This window comes from Camelina sativa, chromosome 12 (assembly GCF_000633955.1).
Source record: "Camelina sativa cultivar DH55 chromosome 12, Cs, whole genome shotgun sequence".
NCBI lineage: Eukaryota > Viridiplantae > Streptophyta > Magnoliopsida > Brassicales > Brassicaceae > Camelina > Camelina sativa.
Window position 1 is genome coordinate 11817868 of NC_025696.1, and position 24895 is coordinate 11842762.

Sequence of the window (24895 nt, forward strand, 5' to 3'; positions counted from 1 at the left end):
AAAGAAAGATCACCTCTAACGCAAACTTGTGATCTGCAACATCGGTTTTGTTGAAAGCCAAGATGAGAGGCAACCGAGTCTTGTAGAGAATGCTACAAGCATAGAGCATGTTACTCATAAAAGTCATTGGGCTTGTGGAACGTGGAGTATCAACAACATAGGTGACAACAGCGAAAGCTTCAGTGATAATAGCCCCAGAAGCAGACCATGTAAAGATTTCAATCTGACCAGGAGTATCAACAAGGACATAATCAAGCTGGTCTGCACGTTTCTCAATCACAGAGACGACCTAAAACAAGTAGCAAACAAAGACAGAGCAATCAAGAGAAGGAAAACCGAGAGAACCACCATCAAGTGAGACTGGAATCATAATTTGGACTCTAATTCTGGAGGCCTTTTTTACCTCGTCGAATTTTGTAGCAAACAAGTTGAGTGAAGTGAGAATCCCACCATTAGGCCCCAAATTGTACTGCTTCATAACTTCCTTGTACTTGACAGTGTCTCTAATATCGATGTTGGCACCAAATGGTAGACACATAACAGCAGGATCAAGGTTCACCACATAGCCACGGCTCTTTGAATCAAAGGTATGGCAGACCAAACGATGAAGGAAGCTTGTTTTTCCACTACCTGAGCACATAACCAACAAAAACCTCCTATCAAAAACTGTTTTGAAGTCCCTTAACAAGAAACTCAGAAACCAACATAGTGAATTTTTTCAAGACCATTGCATTAATCAATATAATATACCTGCCATTCCAACAACAATGATAATGACAGGCTTCTTCTTGAAATTAGAGGATGAACTCCCCGCACTAACACGAAGCTTGTCCAATGAGTCAACCAGCTTCTGATTCTCTTCAACAGTGTCCTTTCAAATTAATAAACACCCATTAAACAACTTCAGTTTCACAGGTTCTCTAAATCAGTACAAGTGACATTAGAGTGACAGAGATGAAGTAATCACCTGTTCACTAGAAGACTCCATGGGATCCATGAGTTGCAAAATGCTTGTTCTTGTATGATCTCAACTGCCCAAAAAACACCATTTTCAGTTTCATCATCCCAATATTCTTCTTTATAAATTCTTTATACCACAGCAAACTCAAAAGCTAGAGAAGCAATAGGTGGTGAGTCACGGACAGAAGCAATTTTCACAAACCTAGCAAACCCCGAAAAGACCACAATTTTTCAAGTTTCTAAGTTACGATTTTAGTCTATTCATTATAAAATTTCAAGTTTCCTGCTCAAAGTATTCCAGAAAACGCAAAGAGCAGATACAAATTGGAACTAGAGTTGATTCGATTATACAGAGATCGTAGCCTACAAACTTTATACGAAAATATCCGTCTTTTTTACAGGTTAAGAAACCAACGAAACTCCAGGAATTAAAAAACGAGAGAATCAAGAGGAAGACGAAGACGAGAACGAGAGAGAGAGAAAAGACCTCTGCCTCAGTCGTCGTCGTCGTCGTCTCTAGGAACAACAACAGAGTTTAGGGCTTTTGATTTGTGCTGTGTTCTCTCTCTCTCTCACTGTAAAAATCACACATATTAATGGGAGAGAGAGAGACCATCTTTGGAAAAGCCAGGTCCGAAAACAGAGACCTTTGGGCTTTGGTCAATTGCGATGGCCAGTTTTAAAAATCAGGTCCAAGGCCCAATACGTTTTTTTATGCGGTAAAAGATTTTCTTTTACTAAAGGCGTTGAAATCCAAGTATATTTGCTGATATAATATTCTATTTATAATAAACTTTTACTATTTTAATAAATATCACAATTTATAATTATTATTTGTAATGTTATAAATATAAACATCATTTCCTTACAAACTGATATACATCTTAACAAATAATTTTTTTATTACCAAATTATCTTACCTAATTATCTAATGTTTTCACAATATTAACAAATTTATCAATGTAAAAAATATACAGAATAAAAAAAAATCTAGATATATTCAATAAATTAAATAGGTAATATATATTTGTTAATGATATATAGACCTGTTGCTGCAAACAATCAACAAGATATAATGTATGTTACTTGTTAATTTGTACGATTTTGTTTCAGATTTGACTAAATTAAAGGAGTTTTGCTTTTAAAGAAATTTAGATTTAAGATTTGTTTTATTTTGTATGATATGATTTGAAATCAGACTTAGACGTGAAAAAATATACCACTAGAGAAAAAGTTGTTCAAAAATACTATTTTTGTATGTTCTTTTATATATCTTATAAACGTTATAAGAATCTATCAAATCTTGTATACATCTTATTTCATGTGTTATAAATTATAAAATTATAAATATTTTAATTGTATGTTATTTTTAAAAAAGTTTACAAATACCTCTTTTGTAATATTTTTAAATAGATAAAAATAGTGATACTTTTTTAAAAAAATGGTGTTTTTGTTATTCTACTTTCCATACAGAAAAATAATCTCATTAGTCCAAACCATCTGCTTTATTCGATAGAGCTACATAGCAGCACTTCTCCAAATATTCCAAATCATTTAAACCTCCAAAAGAGTGAATAGCTCGAGGTGTGTCTTATTATAAATGAAAGATCGGGACTTTTTCATATCCAAATATCAAAAGGAAAAGCCACTCTTGTCGAACTTGCATAGATTGTTTTTATTTAGACTATGTAATCTGTGAACAATTTTGGTAAGGGTTTGGAACACATGTTTTTGATTTACATAAAATATATATATTTACATAACCTTTTTTCAACAATTACTACATGTTATTTTCAAGTGAGGGGTTAAATTTAGAATGTCAAAATTATATGATGAGATGATTTAAAATTTAAAGATATAAAAAATTATTCAAATTGTATATATAAAATAAAGTTCAACGGTGGTGCTCTAACACAAGTAATCTAATCAAAACATCAAACCAGTTCTAAATTTTATATTTTTTTTTTCTTTTTGGTTGCTTAAATTGATAATTGACAAAAACAAAAAATAATACACAAAACTGACAAAAGTATAACATTTGTTTATTTTTCACCCAACAGAACATAACAATCAAACATGCTCAACAAATGTTTTGAGCCTCTTCTTTGTACTTGAGACCAGATTTTCCAAAGTAGCAGAAGAGCATATATAAACTTAAACAGACATAATAATAATTAGAAAAACTACCAAGCAAAAGTCAAGGCGGAAAGGGCTAACAACTAAAGCTGTAAAATCATTTTGATCGTGCATTCCAAAAACTCACGCAGATTCCAACTCCGATTTCTTTCTTCACCCTTAGATATTTTCCCAATTTTCTCTTTTGCTCTCTTAAACATCATCAGCCTCGCCCCTGTGGTCGTTCAGATAAAGGTCTACTGGATTGGATGGTATTGATCTGATACTCTCTTTGGAGGTAGCTTTCGGAGAATGAAAAGGACTAGTGCCGATGGAAGTACTTCAACCACCTGTTGTTTATTTGGTCCAGTTAATGAAGAAACAGAAAATAGAGATTACAAGATGGAGAATTAATGAAGGTGTAGTTTACTTACCATATAGTAGATTAAATTCAGAACTGGATGATCAAGAACATCAAGTGTTAAATCCTTGTCAAAAGCTGATACAGCCACCTAAAGTTTACATGGAAAACATTAAGACACTCATCACAGCATGCCTAAAATAACTGACAGATAAAAGATTTCATTATTTTAGGTTCTATCTCAGAGCTTACCACAATGCATCTTATGAGGAAACAGGTGAAGCATATGGCTGTCACAGATCCAACCTGCAATTAAAACCATTTTAATTACAAAAAAGGCCAATCAATGATAAGCAATGAATTTGAAGGCTAAGAAAAAGTCTGCGTTCAAAGTTCTATGGAACTAGAGTAAGACGAATAACTAATTACACAAGCACAATCATACGCATACATATATATAAATTTGAATACCTCATGGAGTTTCTTCCTTCTTCCTTTTGACTCGATAGGGAACCTTCTTAGCATGAAAAACAATCTATACCATACAAAAAAACATTAAAGCCATCGAAGTAGACATTTTGATAGAGAGCCATGTGGAATAACAAAAACACATACCTTCCTCCGTACAGCAAGAAGCCTAATGCGGCAATGAAAGACACAACTAGAAGAAGAAGAAGAAAATAACCAATAAAAAGGTCAATACATAGTTTAGATGGAGTATTATATATAGATTAGCAGTAACGGTTTCAGTAAAACTTGCTTGACCAGACAAAGAACCTACCTGCGATAAATATCTTTCCAACCAACTCCACAGTGCTGTTATCATTTACCCAGATGTATGCCCAGATACCAATCTGATAGAGACATCAGTTACATGTCAAACTTATTCTTACATCTTTTGACTCACCGGAAATGTCTACAGAGGTGACTAAGGTCACACAGATTCTTAAGTAACTACAACCTATAATTATGAAAAGAAATGAAACAATAATAAGAATCAGACATGAACCTGAGCCAAATATACAGCCACATTGACTGAAATATAGGTTATCCGCAGCTTATCCGTTGGCAAGCTTCTTGCCTGCACATCAGTGGCAACAACATATGTATTCAGCTGGATACTTCAAAAAAGAGTCGACACACATCAAGATTTTCTTTTTAGGTACCTGGTGATATATCTCTGCCCAAAACAGCACAAGCAGCGTGTATGCCGAGAAAAAGAGAAGGCCTGGAAGATCCAATAGTACCCAGCAAAGAGCCTGCATTACCTCACAGCAATCAGCAAACTTAAAAGATGCACTCCATCGATTTTAAAACAAACATACTGTACATTAAACCAGAGTAAAGTTGGGAGAACATTCTCACCTTGGGATGCACAAGGAATACTTGCATGTGGAATCCAAATAGAACCGCACGAACTGCACACAACAGAGAGAAAGTCAAACAAAACCATAATCCAAAAGGTGCAGACAAAAACAACACAAATCAATGTATCAAATAGATAATCACCTCCATTGACGACAAAGTTCATAAGATGAAACACCTTCTGAGTAGTCCAACCATATTCAGGCACTCTCATTTGGATCCTTATCAGTTGAACCTATCAATCATAATCCCATTTTTAAAAAAATTATTAGAAATTTGCAACACATCGCAAAACCTAACAGGTGAAAAAACACAGCCAACTAAACCAAAACCCAGAAATAAAGTATAGAACAAATCATCCAACTACACAATGAGTACTTCAAGTTCCGTGACTTTAGATAGAAAACGATGTTTCAACAACAAAGGTTCGCCATTTCCAAAGAATCAGATTGTTAACAGAAAAGGAAAGATAGGTCAAACACGCAAAGGAATTGATCTATAACCTCAAAATTAACCCTTTAAAAAAAAACTAATTCGCTCCCAAAATTAAACCAGTGATTAAGAGGAAACACATACAAGAGCAACGGCGGAAACAAGAGCATAAGCACCACAGAGAGCGAAAAAGATCCCATCTTGCCACTGAGTTGACTCGTTAACATCATCCCACCAGCTCGTAAACGCCGTCGTTAAAATTCCAGCCATCTCCGCCGGCATCATCAACAGACCCGAATCCGTCATTCTCCTCCTCGATATCAGCTATTATTCCGATTAGACTTCCCCAGGAGAGAAGAATCCAAAATCCGCCGAATCGAACCCCCAGGTACGGTTTGAAACCCTAATCTCTCTCAGCTCTTCAGAATCCGAGAGAGGTGAACAAAGAGATGGGGATGAGTTATTTGAATATCTGCAACTCCACCACAGGTCAGGTCAGATGGCAGAGAGAGAGAGAGATGAAGAGGAAGAGGAAGATCTAACGGTTGAGAATGATGCGATCTTTTCGATACAGTAAAGACTCTGCTTTTTGTTGCTTCTGGCTTGTTCCCTCACACGTCCTCTGAATATATCATTTACATCATTTCGTGTCGCCCCAAAAAGTTTTTTTTTTTTTTTTTGACGAAGTAAAAAGTAAAAAAAAAAACGTTGAAAAGAAGAAGTAAATGATGATGATATAAAATTATATATATCTCCAAATAATAAGAAAAAGTTTTATCATTTTTGGATTCAGATTTGTTGAATTTTTATATCCATGTTTTGTTGCTATTAAAATTAGGTAAACATGTTTTCTACTGTTATTAACAATATGGTACTAAGATATTCACATTTTATACCAAGTTAAACCAAATTTTATCCAATATCAGGGATGTAAATGAGAAAGAATAAAAGAATGATATCCATTACTTTCATATTTTTAAATATTTCTCTAATTTAATTTCTCATCATAGAATGATACATAAACTAATTATGTATTTCCATATAAATGTATTATAGACATATTTTAGATTTAACTTAATTGTAATTTATGGTATTTCTCATACAAAGTAACAAATCAATACAATAAAAATTGAATGTGTTATGACACCTCAACTTTTTAGTTGAAAAAGAAGTTGACACATCAGTTAAAACAGTTAGCCAATCAAATTATAAGGATTAATACAGCTCAATATTTTTATCCAATAATAATCTTTCGCCATTCCACATCATTCCTACTTATTTCCGTTATGGGTTCAGCCCAATTATAATAGTGTCCAAGAAAAACAGTAAAAGAACCCTAATTAACCTATGTATGCAACTGAGGAAGGTGACGATTAAGGGACACGAGGTTTTGTAAACATCTTAGTTACGTATTATTTGTAATCTAACATCATTTTGGCAGTTTATTTTATTATAAATAACAATCCGCACTATGTGCAGAATAAATAGTTAATAAATAATTTTATTGTAATTTATATATACAAAATCTATAATATTTATCGGTAAAATTTTTTTTTTTTATTTGAGTATATAAAATTCTTGTATAATAATTAAGATTAACTTATGCAAATTATTATAATATGAATTTTATATTATCTCATCATATGAATCAAAAGTTCTTAAAATTTTATGGAAATGTAAGTAAGTGATTCAATTAAGTTATAAAAATAAAAGAATTAAATTTTGGGTGTCATTTAAAAAAAAAAGACAGTGGTATGTAAATAGAAATACTATTAAAAACTTAGGACAAATAAAAAAATCATTTCTCGAGTTTTGTGAGCGCAACATGTCAGTTTTTTTTTTGTTTTTGTGAGAAAACTTAGACATATAACGGATATGAACTAAACTAGAGTAATCTCTCAAGCGTGATTGGAGGATAAACTCTCTTTCTGAAGCATACATAAACTAGAATAAATTAGTTACATATTATCAAACAAAAATTCTCATATGTCTATCTTATTGATTATGCATTTACTATGTGATTCATTTTCACAGTGATGATTGCAGTGTTTGAATTTTGGCGTGTGATAACAAAGGTTCATTGCCTCTCAAAATTTACATATAATAACACCAGTGACAAATTAAACAATGTTTAAGATCCAAAACCAAATGTTTTAATTTAAGAAAACTAAATCATCTATAACTTTTAAAATAACTTTGAAAATTAACATAATTCTTATAAATGTTGTATACAGTTTAACATAAGTATAATATTTAAATAATAACACAAAACCAAACTAAAGTAAAAATATGTCTATTTACTTTGATATATGTGGACTTGTTGTAAAAAAAAAGGTAATTTACAAAAGGAAACAAACAAATATAACGTAACAACAACACAAACTATATAAACTTAGATTATTAAATTCGTAAACTACCAAAAATACACCACAAAGTAACACTACACTAATATCTCCAATAATAATAGGAGAACAAAAAAACAGAGCATATAGAGTTAAGCCAATTATACGAGTAAATGATTGTAATAACGAATACTACGGAGTTACAAACCATTGTAGGTTTTTCGGTTCATTTTTATATCTTAGTATTGTGTAAATCATAATATTCATGATTAATATAATTCCAAAAAATTTAAAATCATACTTTGAATATTAAATGTATTTCAAAATGTAAAGAATAACATCTCGTGGCATTGCGCGGGTCTAACCTAGTAACAATTAGTATATATGTAGAAGTATATATATGATTTGGAATTTTGGAGATATATCAAAACGTGATTAATTGTGCATGTATTTACAGACTTTTGACATTTTAAGTCTTTAAACAACCACACGAATGGACGTAAAACCAATAAAATTAAAATTAAAACAGAAAGAATATTGTTTGGTCGTCAACACCAAGTCTTCTTCTCTTTTGCATTTTGCAAGCTGAAAGATAAGAAAAAAAATAATGTGAAAGAGTTATGTTGAGGGGTTTTAAACAAATGTTTGAACCAGAGAGCCATTTAAGCTCTAGAAGGCTATCTCGAACTCATTGGCACCAGCTTTTTGGTAGGTTTGTCTGTTTTTTTAACTTAACTTTTCAGGGTTTTACCATATGTCAATAATCTATATATCTTTATATTTTCAAATCGTGTAACACATGCCATAAAATATTGTTTTATATAACAAAGGTGAATTCGGTAGGCGGCTTGACCGTGTTTGAGTCTTTGAGACGTGTTGATGATCATACTTGATATATCAAGAATTATGTAGACAAAGAAAACGTGTGCACGTAGAAGGCTATATGATGTTCATAAAATAAATGCTGAATACTGTATTCGATAATCATTACAACAAAGGAAACGAACAAAAACGAATTAATTAAAGAGGCTAATGAAAGAACGTACTCCCTCCATTTCAAAATATAGGATGTTTTAAGTAAATCACGCAGATTAAGAAGACTTTATTTTTAATAAGTTCAACTAATCAGAAACAATACTGCATAATATAAACTACTAAACTAATCTAAAAGTTGCATTGAAATTTGAAAACATCCTATATTATAAAACAACAAACTTCTCTAAAACATCCTATATTTTGAAACGGAGGGAGTATTATATTACACAGAATTCTAATAAAGTATAGGTGTATATAATAAACAAAGATTCAATGATTTTGATTTTGACCGTGCATGTGGGATGTGGCTGCATCATTTTCCACCTCACAATTCCTTAGAACAAGACAAATCTTTCGCATCCCAAAGACAGCCATGCCAATAGATTGTTTTCAAGACCACCACACCGCAAACTACGGCTATCTTATTGTGTAGAGACAGCGAGAACTCTGTCGTACATATGAACGTGTGAAGATTATGAAGTTTCCAGCAATAAAAGATCTCTTAATCGTAGCAATGGTTCTTCTCTCTTGTATTGAGCTCCAGAAGCTTCAGTTGAACACGTTAACTCAAGACCACATATTCAAGAAATTCATTAGCCAAATTCAAGGACAAATTAATAAATCTTTCATTAGAGAGTGATCCATAATTTGAGTTGTGTGTTCTCAAACTCAAGTTGACTGAACGTCCAAACACAGTTTTAGACCAAAAAATACAACCCACATTTGGTGTTAAAATCAACAAAATTTATTGAATACAAATGCAATATTAGACCATCTTCAACCATGAACAACTCATTCAAATTTTTAAAAATTAAATATTTAATATTCTATTTATAAAATAAGATTTAACCAATAAGAAAGAGAGAAAAGAAGAGCAATGTTGCTCAGTCAGTTCTTAAAGTACTTTAAGAAGAAATTTTTTTTAGTTTCTTTTTCCTCGATTATGCATTTTTAATATTTTTTAATTTTTTAATTAAAAACAACCCTCAACCAAACACCAGTGGAGATGCCCTTACGACCGAGAAGTAAATTCATTGTAGATTTATAATCTTACATCAGCTAGTTTATGTCTTTTGATATAGTTTGCAATAAAATGAAGTTGTAACTTTTCAAGGTGTTTCAAAAGTTGAAACTGTAATGAGCTCAAATAAATCTTCTGAACTAAAACTGGCTACCAAATATAGAAAGTTAAATTACATTAGCCCCACAATTTCCCTAGAAACAATGAGTTCAAATAGTTCAATAGTAAGGATATTGGTAATTTTTTTTTTTTTGGCAATATAAGGATATTGGTAAATGTATGACACGGATCGAACAAGATTATATGAATCGTCATCGACTAACTTAAGGATTTTCGACATTTTCCCCGAAGTTAAAAGGCGTTTGAATTTTGCCACATAGGATTCATACGTACATTTCAACGATATACCGAGAGGATTTGCGTTTGAACCGGGAATATAACCGAATCTATATGTTTGTATATAGACCGGGCTGGAACCGAACCAACTTTAGCATCAAACATAACTTTTTTTTCTTTCTTTTTTCTCATTTCAAAAGTTCGAATATATATACTAAAAAAAAAAGTTCGAATATATGCTCATCGGCATTGTAAAATGTAACAAATTCACACATAATTTAAATTTGAATATATATTTTTTTTAAAAAGAGTTTATAAAGATCTCTTTACCGTAAATCCACAATAAATAATTTACTCCTCTACACACGCAAACTCTTGTCATGATCACTCTTCAAGATCTTATAGTTGAAACCCGGAACTCGATTCTCACCGGAAACCTCCACAACCGAACACATACTCGGCAGAAACTTGCCACTGCCACCACGACTCTGCCGCTTCTTCTTTCTCCAGTTGGCTTTAGAGAACCAAGAACTCAGCCGTGATGATGAGAGATCTCTTCTTTGATGAGATTTTTTGGTGTTTTCTTTGGAAATCCCCCTCCGTGGATCGAACTGAGTTTCTTTACATGTATTGGAGTTTTTGAAGTAGTCAATTTCTTTACGCACAAGCGATCCTATAGTTCCTCGTGTACCTATGGCGATTGGAGCAGCCATTGATAGCTAGAGAGAGTTTTGTGAGCAGCTTCTGCGGTGTATTATGAAGCTAAAGTAATAGAAAAATGTATGTCTCCTTTTTTATATGATGGCTTTGGTTGGTGTTGGTCATCATCCCTTTCTTTATCTATTTAGATGATTTATTTTCATAATTCAGCTAATCCAACGTTTTTTTTTTCAAATACAATGGATCGATCCTATACGACGTACGTAATTTTCTAATACAATGTACGTACGCTTCTTAAACTACGATTTTATTATTCTGGAGTGTCACATATTTTGGAATTTTTAGACATATTTACGTATTTTACTATTACAAAAAACAAAATTTGGAAGATTTGAGGATTTTAAGCTGATAGAGATGTTGTTGCAAAAGGAACAACACAATGATGCTCTCTATATAAATAGAAGGTTGTTGGAGAAATGACAAAATATGATTCGGTTGATAAAAATTACATAAAACTAGGGAAAATTAGAAATAAAGGATCACTAAAAAAAAATTGTCCATATGCACCTTTTCTTGAAAATGGTCATTTTTACCTAAAATATCCATAGAAATTGAAAACCTCACATTTAACAAGTTTTAAAATGTGAAATATAGGAATATGAGTAGATATACAATAATAGAGGTAATATTATTTTTTCAAAAAAAAAAAAAATGTATAAGTTTGTTTTTTTATGGATAAAATTTGATATAAAAAATTTAGAAAACTATTTTAAATTAAATGTTCTAACACCCCAACTTGTTTTGAGAAAAGCCATTATACACAAATCTGACCTTTTCTTTAACATTTTAAATCATGATTGTTTAATTCAATTACTTTTCCTACTATCATGCCGTGGATTAATTTTAATTTTTCACTTAAATTAGCATGTTTCTCCTTTTACCCTAAAGTCAGGGAACATAATAATTTCAATTNTATCTTCTTATAATGTTTCCTAAAGGCATTTATAGTCAACAGTCAATTAACCATATCAAAGACGTTAGAAACAATTAACATATTTGTTTTTTTTTTTTTTTTTTTTTTTTTTTTTTTAATTCAAACTTTTTAAGGTGTTTGATATTTCATATTTCATCTCATATCTCACTCCTAATCAATTACATTAACCCTGAGATTCTCTTTTCTATTCCTTTCTTGGTTTATTTGTTGAGTTTTTTTTTTTTTTCATTTTTTTTGCTTTGCTTAAGTTAAGATTGTTATAAAAATCATCTCTTGTTTAAGGTTAGATCAAGCAGCTTTGTACATTCCGAATGTATAGAGTCTTTGCAAATTTATGGTTCGATATTAATTAAATAGAGACAAGTACTACATCACTGGACATGACTTAAAACCCTTTTAACATCCCTAATTGGGAGGGATTAAAGTTGTAATTTCCACTTTTCTGGGATATAAACGTTATTGAAAAACATTTGTAAGGGTTTTACGAGACAATAGACAAGGGGAGGACCTGCAAACTATGGTTCATACACTCTTGTTTTATTTGTTCTCGGTCTCGACAAGTCAAAACTCGTAGACGCCGCCTGAAGCCTGAAGACAAATCGGAACTAGTGCTGCGTAAAAAAAAACAAAATGATCGAAAGTAAATCTGACGTCATCAACATCAGGATAATTCATGTAAATTTTTTGTTTTAATGGTTTTTGAGTTCGACTGATAATTCAGTTTGTTGTGAGAGTTAATAATCTCCAGGGGTTATCTTGAATATTATTAACCAAAGCAACAACCGGAATAAACCACCAAACCAACCAAATTAATCACCGAACCAATTCTAACCCGGCCCATAACAAATTTCATTAAGGCCCAAATCGTAAATTGGCGCTATAACGATAACGATTCATATAGGTCACAACATTACCCACAGCATCATCATCATCAACCATGGCTTCGCCGGCGTTAACAGGCGGTTACCGGAACCTCACTGCGCCGGTATCTCTCCTTCGCACCTTAGCTTCCACCCGTATAAACATAATGAAAATCTCTCCTCCTCTGTTCGGTTCCAATGAAAATCTCTACAAAAAACACTCTCCACGCTTCACTTCTTCTTCACGGAGATTCACATGCTTGTCCTTGCTTCAAACCGATTCTCAAAATCAAACCATACTCTCTTCTTCTTCCACTTCTGGGTATGCTTAAAGTTCGATTCTTTTTACTCTATTTCTTCAAATTTCGATACTTTACTCTCAAATTCGATTGCTTTGTGTGTTTGTTTCAGATACCCTGAATACAATCGATTGATGCCATGTCCTCCATATAATTTCCCACCAAGAATTGAGCATATGGTTGTTTTAGAAGACGACGTTCATGTAGCTGAGTTTATCTCTAAGCAATTGGATCTTCCTCCTTTGTAAGTACTAACTCTTTTGTGGTCTAAGAACTCGTGTATGTTTAGAGCTGGATTGGAGTGTATATAAAAGTTATATTCTATGAAGATTTGTGGCAGATCTTATTCGATTTGGAGCTGTACATTACGCTCTTGTATGCCCTAAACCTCCACCAACTGCGACACCTGAACAGATTAAACTGTTTGAAGAAGTAACATCTCCTTCTGTACTAAAGAAGAGATCTTCTATTAAAGGCAAAACTGTTAGAGAAGCTCAGAAAACGTTTCGTGTGACTCATACTGATCAGTATGCTGAAGCTGGAACTTATTTGCGTGTTCACGTTCACCCAAAACGTTCACCAAGGTAATAATAATACACCTTGTAAATGATATGTTTACTGTTTAGAATTTGACAGCTTTGGTGATAATCACTTTAGCATAATGGATTTTATATATCAGGTGCTATGAAATTGATTGGAAGTCACGGATCATTGCTGTGACTGACTCTTATGTCATTTTGGATAAACCTGCCGGGACTACGGTATGTAATAATAACATCCATTTTGATTTTCTTCTCTGTTTTGTTGACCATCGTAGTTGTATTAGAGATCTTGCAAAATGGTACCTCATCCTGTGATCATTGTTGAACTAGTTTTATACCTCATAGGACTGTAACTTTCTATCAAAATGTTATAGTGTGTTCCATTTCTCCGGAATGCTTAGAGAGAAACTTCTGATTGGGGTTTAAACTGTTTAAGTGCTGAACTTAGTGTACCCATTTTGGGATTTTATCAGGTTGGGGGCACGACAGATAATATCGAAGAGAGCTGTGCCACATTTGCCTCACGTGCATTGGATTTACCAGAACCACTGAAAACAACGCATCAGATTGATAACTGCACAGAAGGCTGGTACTGTCCTGTCAAAAACTTTTTTCATGCTTTGAAGTTTGTAATTTAACATCTTTAACTGATCAGGTCACATTGCTTATCTTCTTTCTCTACTACAGTGTTGTCTTTGCTAGAACGAAAGAGTACTGCTCGGTCTTCCACACGAAAATAAGAGTGAGTTTGCTTTTACAATGTTGTTTGACTGTAATCAAGAACAAGTTGTGGGGGTGATTTTTAGTTGGTTTAATATGTTTGGCCTTTTGTCTTCTCTTCAAGAACAAAGAAGTGAAGAAACTATACCGTGCTCTTGCGGCGGCACCTCTCCCCACTGGAATCATCTCACATTATATGCGCCCAAAAAATATGGCTCCAAGACTCGTCTCAGAAGGTAAACTACTAAACTATATTTATAAATGTCAAAACATAATTTGAATATATGATTGTGGATCTTCCTAACGATATGAATTTTGCCTGAAATGCAGATTCGATTAAAGGCTGGCACTTGTGTCAACTTGAGGTTTTAGAATGTAAGAAGATTCCTTGGCCCAATGCAGGCACTGAGAAGAAACACAATATTGAAGACTGTGGATGGACATCAAAAGAATTTGCTTATGAGTGTACAATAAACCTTTTGACAGGCAAAACTCATCAGGTGAGTTAGTTGACACTTATCTCCTTAGTAAAACATGACACTCATCTGAATATGTTGGGATCATTCAATTGCTATGTTGAATGAAATTTTCAGATCCGGGCTCAGCTTGCAGCTTATGGGGCACCGTTGGTTGGTGACTCTATGTACATGCCAGCAGCTATAGCAGAAGTGATGAATCCTGAGATCAACCCTTATGGGAAAGCGAAGAAACATCACACAATGGAGGAGAATGATAAGGAAACCGCTGTTGCTGAATGGATTGATAGGCATGGGAAAGAACCGAAGGTAGGAATCGGTCTTCAAGCTTGCCAAATCTCATGGGACGATGATGATGGTGAGCACTTCTATGAAGCTGGAACTCCATGGTGGAGGTGAAACACACGTCCTGATGTTGAGGACTTATCTAACCTTGCCGCGGTAAATGAGAGGTGAAGATACGCTTGTTTATTGAAACTGGTTTTTTTATAAAACAACTTACTATTACATTACTCTCCTACTTTACTGAAGAATCAAGTAAGAAAGATATAAATTTGCGTCTTCCTTTTGTTTCAGGCATCAATCATATTTGGATTGAGCTCTGTGATAGAAAATGAAGTTCTTGTACCAAAAAGCTGATAGTCTCGGGGTTCTCTCTTGAGTTATGAAGTCGACGTGGTACATTCCGAACCGTATGGTATAACCAGATATCCACTCGAAGTTGTCAAGTAAAGACCAGGCAAAGTATCCTCTTACATCTGCCCCTTTCCTATTTTTCACCATCAGCTTTAGTGTTATAGAATTAAGACATATTTGAGTTATGTTTGAACTTGGAGCATTATTACCTCATAGCTCTTTTGACTGCATCTAAGTAGTTACTCATGAACTTCACTCTCCGGTAATCGTTTAACAATACTCCGGTATTGTTCTCACCAAAACCTGCAAATGTGATGAGATGATGAAACTTTCCTCAAAAACCGCTGAGACTAGTCTGGGCCACATGACTTACCGTTTTCAGTTACATACAATGGAATGTCTTTGTACCGCTCTGTTGCATACATCAACATCTCCTCCATTCCTTGAGGATAAGTAGAGAACCAATTTACTCCAGTCTGCATCATCATTACCAATAACAAAGAACTCAAAATAATGTTTCTGAAAAAACAGTTTTTACTTTCGATTGGTTTGTCTATATTACCGGTTCTCCTAAATGTAAACCGTCTTTAAGAGCGTTTGCATTAACGTAACCTTCAGCCCTCGAACCTCCTTTGCCTGGTTCACATGTGGAATGCAGACAATCTTTTGCATATCTGCTTGTATACTGATTAATCCCAATGAAGTCTAATTTATTACTAGAGCTTTTAAGATCATCCTTTGTGAATTCAGGAAGATCTTCGTTGAGTATTTCTTGCATTTCTTTTGGATATCTTCCAAACACAACCGGATCCAAGAACCTGCATTTTTTCATTCGATTCAAAACTTGAATATTCAACTATTTTGTTAAGATAGGAACTAGATTTTTAGAACTATTCCAACGTACCAAGTCACGAAGAAAGCCTGAGCTCTCTCAGTAGCTAATTTATCTGCTAAAGAATCACTAACTGGTTCAAACCAGATCGTGTTCATAACAATACCTATCTTCCCTCTTTGTTGTTCCTAAAAGAAACCATTCTTGTGTTAAACTGTTCTGAAATATCTAGTTCGTACGGTTGTTATTTTGATGTACCTGAAATTTCGTCCGATATAAGCTGACGGCGGCTAGATGTGAACGGATAATGTTGTGAGCTGCTACAACTGGCTCTATGTCAGAGTCGCCATGTGTGCAATTTCCAAAAGTCTTGGAACAACGTGAAGGCGGGTAAGTTCCTGTCCGGTAACCCAAAATAACTTGAACGTTTGGTTCGTTGAACGTAGTCCAAAATTTAACTCTATCCCCGAAGTGTCGGAAGCAAATCTCTGCGTAATGTTCGAAATCTTCCCTGAAGAACAATTATTTAGTTTTCAGTGTATTAGGTTACGTATCTACACGTAACATATGTGTTAGTGTGTTACGTATCTACACGTTAATGTGTGAATGCGTACCGGATTTGGGGATCTAGCCAACTTCCGTATCTAACTACGAGTTCTTGAGGAATGTCGTAATGTGTTAACGTGACAAATGGCTCCATCCCTGACAATGATTGTGCTAAGTTTGGTTTCTTGATTTTGTTTCAAGAAAATCTATGAATTAGTGTTTACCTCTTTTGAGAATAGCATTGATCATTCTGTTGTAATGATCAATACCACCCATGTTCACATCTCCAAATCTTCCCTCTGGACACACGAAAACGTTTTGATAAAGACTTCATATATTATATAGAGAGATTGAAAATATTAAAAATAAAAATAAAGAAGAATCTTACTTGGAAGAATCCGAGCCCATGATAAAGATAGTCGATAGCTATTAACTCCAAGATCTTCCATCAGATCCAAATCTTCCTGTTAAAGTGTAGAAATCACAATATTAATTTCTTTCTTTCTAAAGACTTCTTTTTAGAGATGTGCATCGGAAAAGATACATGTATAGATTTACAGTTATGTACCGGGTATCGGTGATAATGGTCAACAGCGACTTTCCCCTGGCTTCCATCCGCGATTTTTCCTATAGAAAGATATATCAAGAAAGGTTTCATGTGGTGACTTGTGCAACAAGAAATGAAAGGAATCCATTAAAGTGTTTAACTTCTGCTTTCGAAAAAGCTTAATATCACAATACACAAAAGTGTTTTCATGAGTTCTAACCAGGGATGCTTGTGAAAACGTCCCAATTGCTTAGGTTTTTGCCGTCGGTTAAGTAAGCTCCTTCATACTGAATATATACCATAGAAGCACACAAAAATAATGTTAAAACCCTTCCGGGGATTTTATACTGAGCACTAGAGGTATTCTAAGAACCTGGTAAGCAGAAGAAGCAGTGCCAAAGAGGAAGTTTTTTGGGAACACGAAGCTTTCTTCTGCGTTAATCTCTTTCAATAAGATATGATCTTCAAACCATATTGATGAAGATGATGATGAGACCAAAGTTATCATGTTGAAGCATAGTAGCCCAAGTGGAAACTGAGAAAGGTACGTTGATGACTTGGTCTCCATTATTATTTCAGAAACTATAGATATATATATTTTTTTTTTTGTGTGTTCAAGATTAGAAGTTATATAGACAGAAGGGGAAAAATGAGTGGCTTTGTTCACTGTTCACCTTTTAGGTCGACAATGATATTTCACCTAACCAGATTACTAATGATTTGAAGAATTGAAATTTTTGACGGGGAAGAAGAATACAATATAGAATAAAAGATTTGAAGGACCAATAAAAATATTTAGTGTTGATGGAATTGATTTCGTTGATGGGTGTGAATGGGTCGCTTCGAAAGAAAATGACTTATGATTGCAAGAACCGACAACGATACTTTGTAAATTATTAGAACGGGACAAAGGTTGCTTATTGATTAGTAGTATATATATATATCATTCGCAACCATTGTTTTCTTCGATATAATGAAAAAAACAGTTGTTTCTTTCTGTTGAATTTGATTCTTTTTGGTGGGTATTGAAAGAGATTGAAAGAGATATGAAAAAGGTAGAAGAGAATCTCACATTTGATAAAAGAAAAATCTAGTAAACACAGTTTCATCGATAATATATAATGACAAGTACCACAAGAGTGGTTTAATAAAGTAGTAGTAGTAGCAGTAGCACACACTTTGACAGTAGTCTCAAAACGCTAAAATGTTCGCTAGTGAATGATAAACAGAGAAAACGCTAAACCGCCCCAAACACAACAAACCGCTTTTTTCTTTTTGGTTCCAGCAGAAGTCAATACCCGAACCTCTTTACCTTTTCTTTCTCAAGCCTCTTGTTTTTTTTGGCCCGTCCGCAAACAAACGCGGAAATGAGATTAAACGCAGAAAGGTGCGTTCTTGACTTCCTTTGGAGAATCTCAAAAGAACTATAAAACCCCAAAAAAACAAAATAACACAAACATTACCATAAAACTCCTAAACCTCACTTTATAACTCCCATAGTACTCTGCATAAACACAAACCAAAACATATCAAGAAGATGTGATTATTATCCGTATAAAGATGAAAATATAGAGAAATATTGCGTACCTGAAAACATCGATCAGGCGCCTTCGCAGGCCAAAGCGGCTTTAATCCGCTCGACGGTGCATTTGATCAGACTATTGACTGTAGCAACTGAGCCGAGAGAGAGTTTAGCGGTTGGAACAGAGTCAACAAGTATCTGAAACGCAACTGTGAGCAGTGAACCACCATTGTTCCCAGTAGTAGTAGTAACCACTTCAAGATTATTCCCTTCTCCTCCTCCTCCTCCTCCTCCTTCAGCTCCGGATCCTCCAGCACCGGTACTAGCACTTCCTCCTCCAACTCTAGCAGAGCCATCAGGCAAAATAGCAAATCCTGATGGTAACAAAGCCACATAATCCGGATCACCACCACTTAGGACAACGTTCATAGCCATTATGTCGACTGGTGCATATATCACATACGATCCTGATGCGTCCGTACAGCTTTCTTGTAAGATCAACATGTTGCTCGTTCCTGAGTTCCCACTCTGTTTTTTTTTTTTTTTTTCACAAAACAAAATCTCAGTAACTTTATGAACAAGCAAACTATTTGTTAAAGAGACTTATAGAACATTACTAACATTGACTCGGAGCAAGGAGACAGAGTTCCCAGGATCACGACCATTTGCAATATGAGCCATTTCTTGAACCAAGCCTCCATTGGAAAGTATATCCCACTGCAAAGTTGAACACAAAACCCTAAAATAAACATCATTTAAACCCTAAGTTGAATAAAAATATTTTGATTTGATGTTTACCTCGCTTCTTGAGTTTTCATCTCTGAGGAAATCAAACACTCGTTTGGGTGCAACAGGGATCCAGAAAGAAGTAGCAGCGCTCAGAACAATGCCCGGTGGTCTTCCTGGATCATCCATGCTCTTACGGGTCATGACCCTGACGTCGTCGGAGCCTGTGGTTGACAATGTAGTCCAGGCGTGTGCAGTCGACGCGCCGACTCCGCTACAGAAGCTCATCACCATCCTCTCAGCTAGTTTCAGCATGCTCTTCCTCCCCTCAGCACTCGTTATCACTTTCGTAATTATCACAAAATTGCAGGAACTAAATAAGTAAATAATATTTTTGCAGATTAAGCGCATAATTTAAAAATTGATCAATATGGTCCCCAGAGCAATCTGATTACTTACCGGAAAGATCACCGGCTGGAATGTTGCTAGCCATCGAACTAGCGAGCCGCTCGCATTGACGGTCAAGTGTAGCCACCCAACGTTTCGCACCGAATGCTAAACCGGTATTAACCAACGGTTTATACATGTTGTGGACCGATCTATCATCCACCTCAGTATGCTCTACCCATGTCACCTTCAACAACAATTAAAAAAAAAAACAACTCAAACTCTACACCTTATATACTTCATGAAGTATTAATTTAGACCTTATAAGTTTACCTTGGAATAACCATTCTGCAATTCTTGAATCAGACAACCAGAGGGTCTTCTTCTGCTTCTAGTGATAGGACTTGGTCTTAGGCTATCCAATGAGACATCAACAACTGCCCAAATCCCATCACTGTGCTGTTTACAGTACCTCACAAAGTAGTTCTCACGTGTTGGGACCAGTGGTGATGGGACTTGGAACTCTGCTGTCATCTTTTACATAACCAAAAAACAAAGATCAGACACATGAGAAATAGATTACTATATGGTTTGGAATAATAGCTTGTAAAGCAAGTAACCAGTTAAATAGGTTTCAAAGTCTCATACCACTTGTAGTGCTCCATTGTAGTTCCCTGCAACGCCGGTTGAGAGAACTTCTAGAGTCAATGCTCTCGATACAATCCCACAGAACACACTAGACCATTGATTCTATACAGAGAAAGAAGATCAAAAGTATCAATTAGAAGTTAGAACATTTATTAAAGTTTTAAGAGATCAGAGGTAAGGAAACAGATTAATACCACATCCATTAGAATCTCAATGAGATTAATATGATTCATGATAACAACCGTGGACTCTCTTGAAGCTTCTGATCTCAAACCCATAGGTTTAGGTCCAATTCCTCTAGGGAACGTTCTAAAATACTCTTCTTCATTCAGAATCTCAACCGAATTTTCGTTCGAAACCCACAATGGATCACCAGTTTGAGCCATTCTCACAAGCTCCTCCATGGCAGCAACAGCTAACTCGACAATCATAGGCTTATCAGCCTCAGATGGGATAGAAACCGACCTCAAAATGTCGCTTGTTCCATACATTTCCCCTACAAAACCAGCCTGGCTGTTGCTATTATTGCCAAAGTTCCCAACTTCAAGATCAAGCGAGCGTGAGGGAATATGGTGTGAAGAAGTGAGCTGAGGGAAAGGCGAGGAGTTAGCCATTAGTGGCTTCCCTACGTATTTAGCAGCTATGGCTGAGATTCTATCGATCTCTTCGCGTAGACGCGCGTTTTCGATCCTTAAATGCTGTTCATCGAATGACATTTCTCCTATAGCCGCAGGACCGCCACAGTTTGGACAGGTTGCGTTGCTCAGAGCATCCTTGTACCTATTGTTCTCTGCTCGGAGCTTGTCATTTTCTGACTTCAGAATCTGGTTCTCGTGCCTCTCATGTTGTGCCTATGAAAATTCACATTTTCTTCTTTATGTTTGGTTTCATCAATAGATTATAACATATCAAATGGGGATATATAAAAAAAAAAACTTCCTAAGTCTTGGAGCTACACAATAAAATTAGCAAACTATAAATGTGTTTTAAAGGCTTCATAAATAATTATCTAATAAATCTAATGAACATAATGAGTTAATAATCAACACTAGCCTTATATATACCTTCATTTGGGTGCGTTTGTTTTGGAACCAAAACTTGACTTGAAGTGGTTCTAAACTTAGCTCACGACTCAGCTCTTTTCTTTGCTTATCGTCTGGATGAGGACATTCCTTGAAGAACCTATAAGATAGAACCAAACATACAAACAAACATAAACCCTAAATCCCAAAAAACATTAATTAACAATATTCTCAAGTGGGATTTTTTTTCTTACGACTCAAGCTCTTGAATCTGGCGCTGCGTGTGACGGTGGTAACGCTTCTTTTTGTTGGGACGCTGATTAGGATCTTGAAGCTCTTCTTCTAGAGGATTCTCCATGGTAACTTCTGCACCGGACTTAGTCTCGAAATCTTCTTGGCTTCCAGTAATACCCAAATCGTTTTCGGAGTTTTTCGGGGTCATCTCGAACATATGATGATGAGACTCGAACATGTTTGGATGATACATGATGATAATGGATGCCTATTGATTTTGAAGGTTTTGAAGCTCTTGGTTCTTCCTTCAAATCTTCAAGATGATTATCTAAATCATTTTCGTTGATTCATCTCGATCTTTCTAGTCCAAGTATCTCCCACTGTCCAAAATCAAAGATCAAAATGGTCACGTTTATATATATGAAAAGAGGAAAGATCAATGTAGAAACGGAAGATAATCTTGGCTTATGGAAAGTAATCTTCTGTATATTATGAAACTATACTTGCCTTTAATAGATATATTTATACGGTCTTTTTCACATTTCATAAGTAACCGAAAAGCAAAAGATTGGTCTTTTTCTCTATTTCTGATGGTTATTTATACCTATACGCTTGTATTAGCATATGTATTCATCTTATCAAAAAGGGTATGAATATAAATGCACCCACTACGTGACATAACCTCGTTGCATAAAAAATACAAGTTATCGGGAAATTCAATTAAGAAATGTGACACGAATATTAGGATGAATATTTAATTAAGCATAATGTTCAATAATATAGAAGAAAAATTAGAGAGAAATTGAAGTAATTAAAAGACTAAATTTAAGCAATATCTATAAACAATAGCGATAGAATCAATCTTGAAAGTCACAAGACTGAGCACATCATCGGATCCACAAGAAAACGCAGAGGTAGACAAAAGAAGAAACGGATGACGAGATTGTCGATCTATAGGAAACCCTAATTCTCTATTAGCTAACATAAAATACAAAAATTCATTTGGTTTTACTTACTTTTTAGAGTGAATCCCAAATCGATATTAGTATTTGGGTAAGCCAAGCTCGAGTTGATGAAACAAAAAAAAAAAAATTGAAAGCCTAGTAGACAGATCTCTTGCTTTTGGTTTTTGAAGTGTTGGTTTGGTTTCTTGAAGTTTTAGATCGAATTTAATGATATTTCCTCTCTCTTCTACATAAAAAGCCAGTGAGATAGAGATATTCCAAGAAAAAACGTTTTATCTTTAAGTTAAAAGTTAAGGTTTTCTTTTTTCACGCGGTAAAATTGACCTTGGTCTTAGTGTAATGAAAAAAATATCGTTTTCACTAAAACTTATATAGATAGAGAGGAAAGAAAAACAAAAACTAATTAATTAAAAAATGTGTAGATTATATATAGAGTTAATTAAAGAGTTGACATAAGTCAATGGCCTTCTTTCACACAACTACGAAGGAAAATTTCGTCAAACTGAAACCCCCATTTACACTTCTAACTCCAAAGAGGTTTAATTTTTTGGTAACGCTTATTTTTAGATCGTGACAAAAAGAAAAAATTTATTAACTTAAAAACAACTTGAAGATAATTAAAAATGCAGATGTATCATGAAAAGAAGAAAAATATAAAACGGATCCGGCTACTATGAACAAAACATGCAATATAGATCCCATTCCTCAAAGAAACAAAGAGAAGTTACACATGTATGTATATAAGAGAGAGAGAGAGAGAGAGATCTTACTTTGGACACACAATGAAACCCTAGCTCCAATTCTTCTGGTTCTCTTTCTAGGGGAGATCCGGAGGGCAGAAGATGGATGCGGAGAATTATTGAGAAAGCTAAAAGGGTTTATAGAAAGATAGTATGATCACTATTCAGAAGAAAAAGAAGCAAAAGAAAAGGAGAATTTGGTGAATTGAATTGAGGAACTTAGGAGAAAGGGAAGAAGAGAAAGAGGTGGTGAGGAGAGGATGTGGCAGAAGGAGAAGGAGTTATTGCGAAATGCATAGAGAGGGTGCATTGCATTTATGATTATCGAAAGGTCCATTAATGCTTTTAGTGAGAGAAAAATTCATACTACTAATATATTTTTTCTTCTAGAGAGAAAAAAAAAATGCAATTCATCAATTTTTTAAAAACTCACTGTTTCCCTTTGACCTCACGGATTCTCTTAGGGTAAGAAAATTACAAGAATGAATTGAGAAAATAGAGTATATTACCATTTCATGGTTATAGACTTATAGATCATTTTATTATGTATAAAGTATCTATATGAGTAGGTTAATAAGTAGTTTGATTTTTGTGTGTTGCGCATACTGCACTGCACATTTATTGCTTATGTACATGTCCAATATATATGGACATATAAATGCTTTGTATGGCTGAAATACTCACAACTAGTATACATTTGTATCAGTCAATAATGTGCATTATGAAATTCTAATTTATGGCATAATGTTTAAGCTAATTATTCGAATACCAGCATGGTATATATTTATCAGTATTAGCTTCTTTTGATGGTTGACTGGTGATGAGAACACACTGTAGGAGTACTACATTTAGGTCCTAATTAATTATACTGTCATTATAAAAGTACTTTAGCAATTTAAACTCAAAGTAAAGATTCTATACAATTCAAATGGTAGGCGCTAGTTTAAGAGATTAATTTATAGTTCCAAAATCCATGATATTGACACCACGATCATCATAATATAATAACTAAGCAATCCAAAAATTTCCAAGATTATTAATCACAATTTTTAATTCCACATCGCTATTAATGGTCCACAACACTCTGCTTATTATCCTGAACTGATTAATATCAATTCATATTCATGAGATAAATTATCAAAATCTAAAGGACTCAAATATTATAGTCAAACATATATTATTTCATATTTTGGATGATGTCAGATTGGGTGTAAATTACCTTATTGAAAGAAAAAAATATATGTATACTCCAGCCTATATAATTATATGTTTTACCAAAAATACACAAGATATGCGATAACTTTTGTGATTGGACCTACTATCAAGGAACAAAAGAAAGGGATGAGATGGAAACCACGTAAGTTCCAATAAGAACTAAAAACGAATTAGAAAAAGGTCAAAGTTATATTTAATGGTAGTTTTAGATTAATTATCTTAATTAAAATTTGGACAGTCGATTGACTAATGTAGTTGGGGAGCAATATCCATTGTGGACCATGGTCCAAGATAACAGCTCATACATTAAGATTTACATCACACACATATACGTACACTGACTGATTCAGACATTTG

General features: G+C 34.3%; 6 protein-coding genes across 8 annotated transcripts in view; 1 reads left to right on the forward strand and 5 right to left on the reverse strand.

The window, feature by feature from the left end:
• LOC104731356 (GPN-loop GTPase 1-like) overlaps positions 1-1552 on the reverse strand; it is a gene marked incomplete in the record, with an annotated part of 3142 nt that extends 1590 nt beyond the window's left edge. Inside the window, 5 exon segments of the mRNA XM_010450700.1 lie at positions 21-289; positions 404-630; positions 751-871; positions 968-1031; positions 1448-1552. Of these exon segments, the coding sequence (XP_010449002.1) occupies positions 21-289; positions 404-630; positions 751-871; positions 968-997 (647 nt within the window).
• On the reverse strand, positions 2982-5837 carry LOC104731358 (tobamovirus multiplication protein 1). Its single transcript, XM_010450702.2, has 11 exons — positions 5378-5837; positions 4946-5036; positions 4802-4854; positions 4603-4695; positions 4446-4517; positions 4218-4290; positions 4052-4097; positions 3908-3971; positions 3689-3742; positions 3510-3587; positions 2982-3425 (listed from the first exon to the last, which is right to left on the reverse strand). Exons 1-11 carry the CDS (start codon positions 5537-5539, stop codon positions 3333-3335), a joined length of 879 nt encoding a protein of 292 aa, XP_010449004.1. The 5' UTR covers positions 5540-5837; the 3' UTR covers positions 2982-3332.
• Positions 10168-10848, reverse strand: LOC104731359. The gene has a single exon (XM_010450703.2). It carries the CDS (start codon positions 10678-10680, stop codon positions 10327-10329), a length of 354 nt encoding a protein of 117 aa, XP_010449005.1. The 5' UTR covers positions 10681-10848; the 3' UTR covers positions 10168-10326.
• LOC104731361 (RNA pseudouridine synthase 6, chloroplastic-like) lies at positions 12537-15409 on the forward strand. The gene is made up of 10 exons (XM_010450706.1): positions 12537-12803; positions 12893-13024; positions 13110-13364; positions 13460-13541; positions 13796-13911; positions 14010-14064; positions 14167-14278; positions 14373-14542; positions 14636-14970; positions 15095-15409. Exons 1-9 carry the CDS (start codon positions 12559-12561, stop codon positions 14915-14917), a joined length of 1449 nt encoding a protein of 482 aa, XP_010449008.1. The 5' UTR covers positions 12537-12558; the 3' UTR covers positions 14918-14970; positions 15095-15409.
• LOC104731360 (beta-glucosidase 47) lies at positions 14965-17672 on the reverse strand. Its single transcript, XM_010450704.2, has 12 exons — positions 17453-17672; positions 17300-17366; positions 17101-17159; positions 16921-16996; positions 16757-16831; positions 16601-16688; positions 16245-16497; positions 16059-16174; positions 15717-15972; positions 15528-15630; positions 15364-15457; positions 14965-15287 (listed from the first exon to the last, which is right to left on the reverse strand). The coding sequence occupies exons 1-12, from the start codon at positions 17645-17647 to the stop codon at positions 15098-15100; spliced, it is 1572 nt and encodes a 523-aa protein (XP_010449006.1). The 5' UTR covers positions 17648-17672; the 3' UTR covers positions 14965-15097.
• On the reverse strand, positions 18169-23628 carry LOC104731362 (homeobox-leucine zipper protein MERISTEM L1-like). Of its 3 annotated transcripts, none has more exons than XM_010450707.2 (11): positions 23354-23628; positions 21639-21998; positions 21427-21544; positions 20557-21213; positions 20363-20464; positions 20048-20248; positions 19787-19961; positions 19400-19671; positions 19223-19318; positions 18667-19129; positions 18422-18583 (listed from the first exon to the last, which is right to left on the reverse strand). In XM_010450707.2, the coding sequence occupies exons 2-10, from the start codon at positions 21869-21871 to the stop codon at positions 18680-18682; spliced, it is 2304 nt and encodes a 767-aa protein (XP_010449009.1). In that variant the 5' UTR covers positions 21872-21998; positions 23354-23628; the 3' UTR covers positions 18422-18583; positions 18667-18679. The 3 variants fall into 3 exon arrangements, with proteins under 3 accessions (XP_019089735.1, XP_010449009.1, XP_010449010.1); XM_010450708.2 differs by lacking the exon at positions 23354-23628 and adding an exon at positions 22635-22779; XM_019234190.1 differs by lacking the exon at positions 23354-23628 and having other exon boundaries at positions 18169-18583; positions 21639-21871.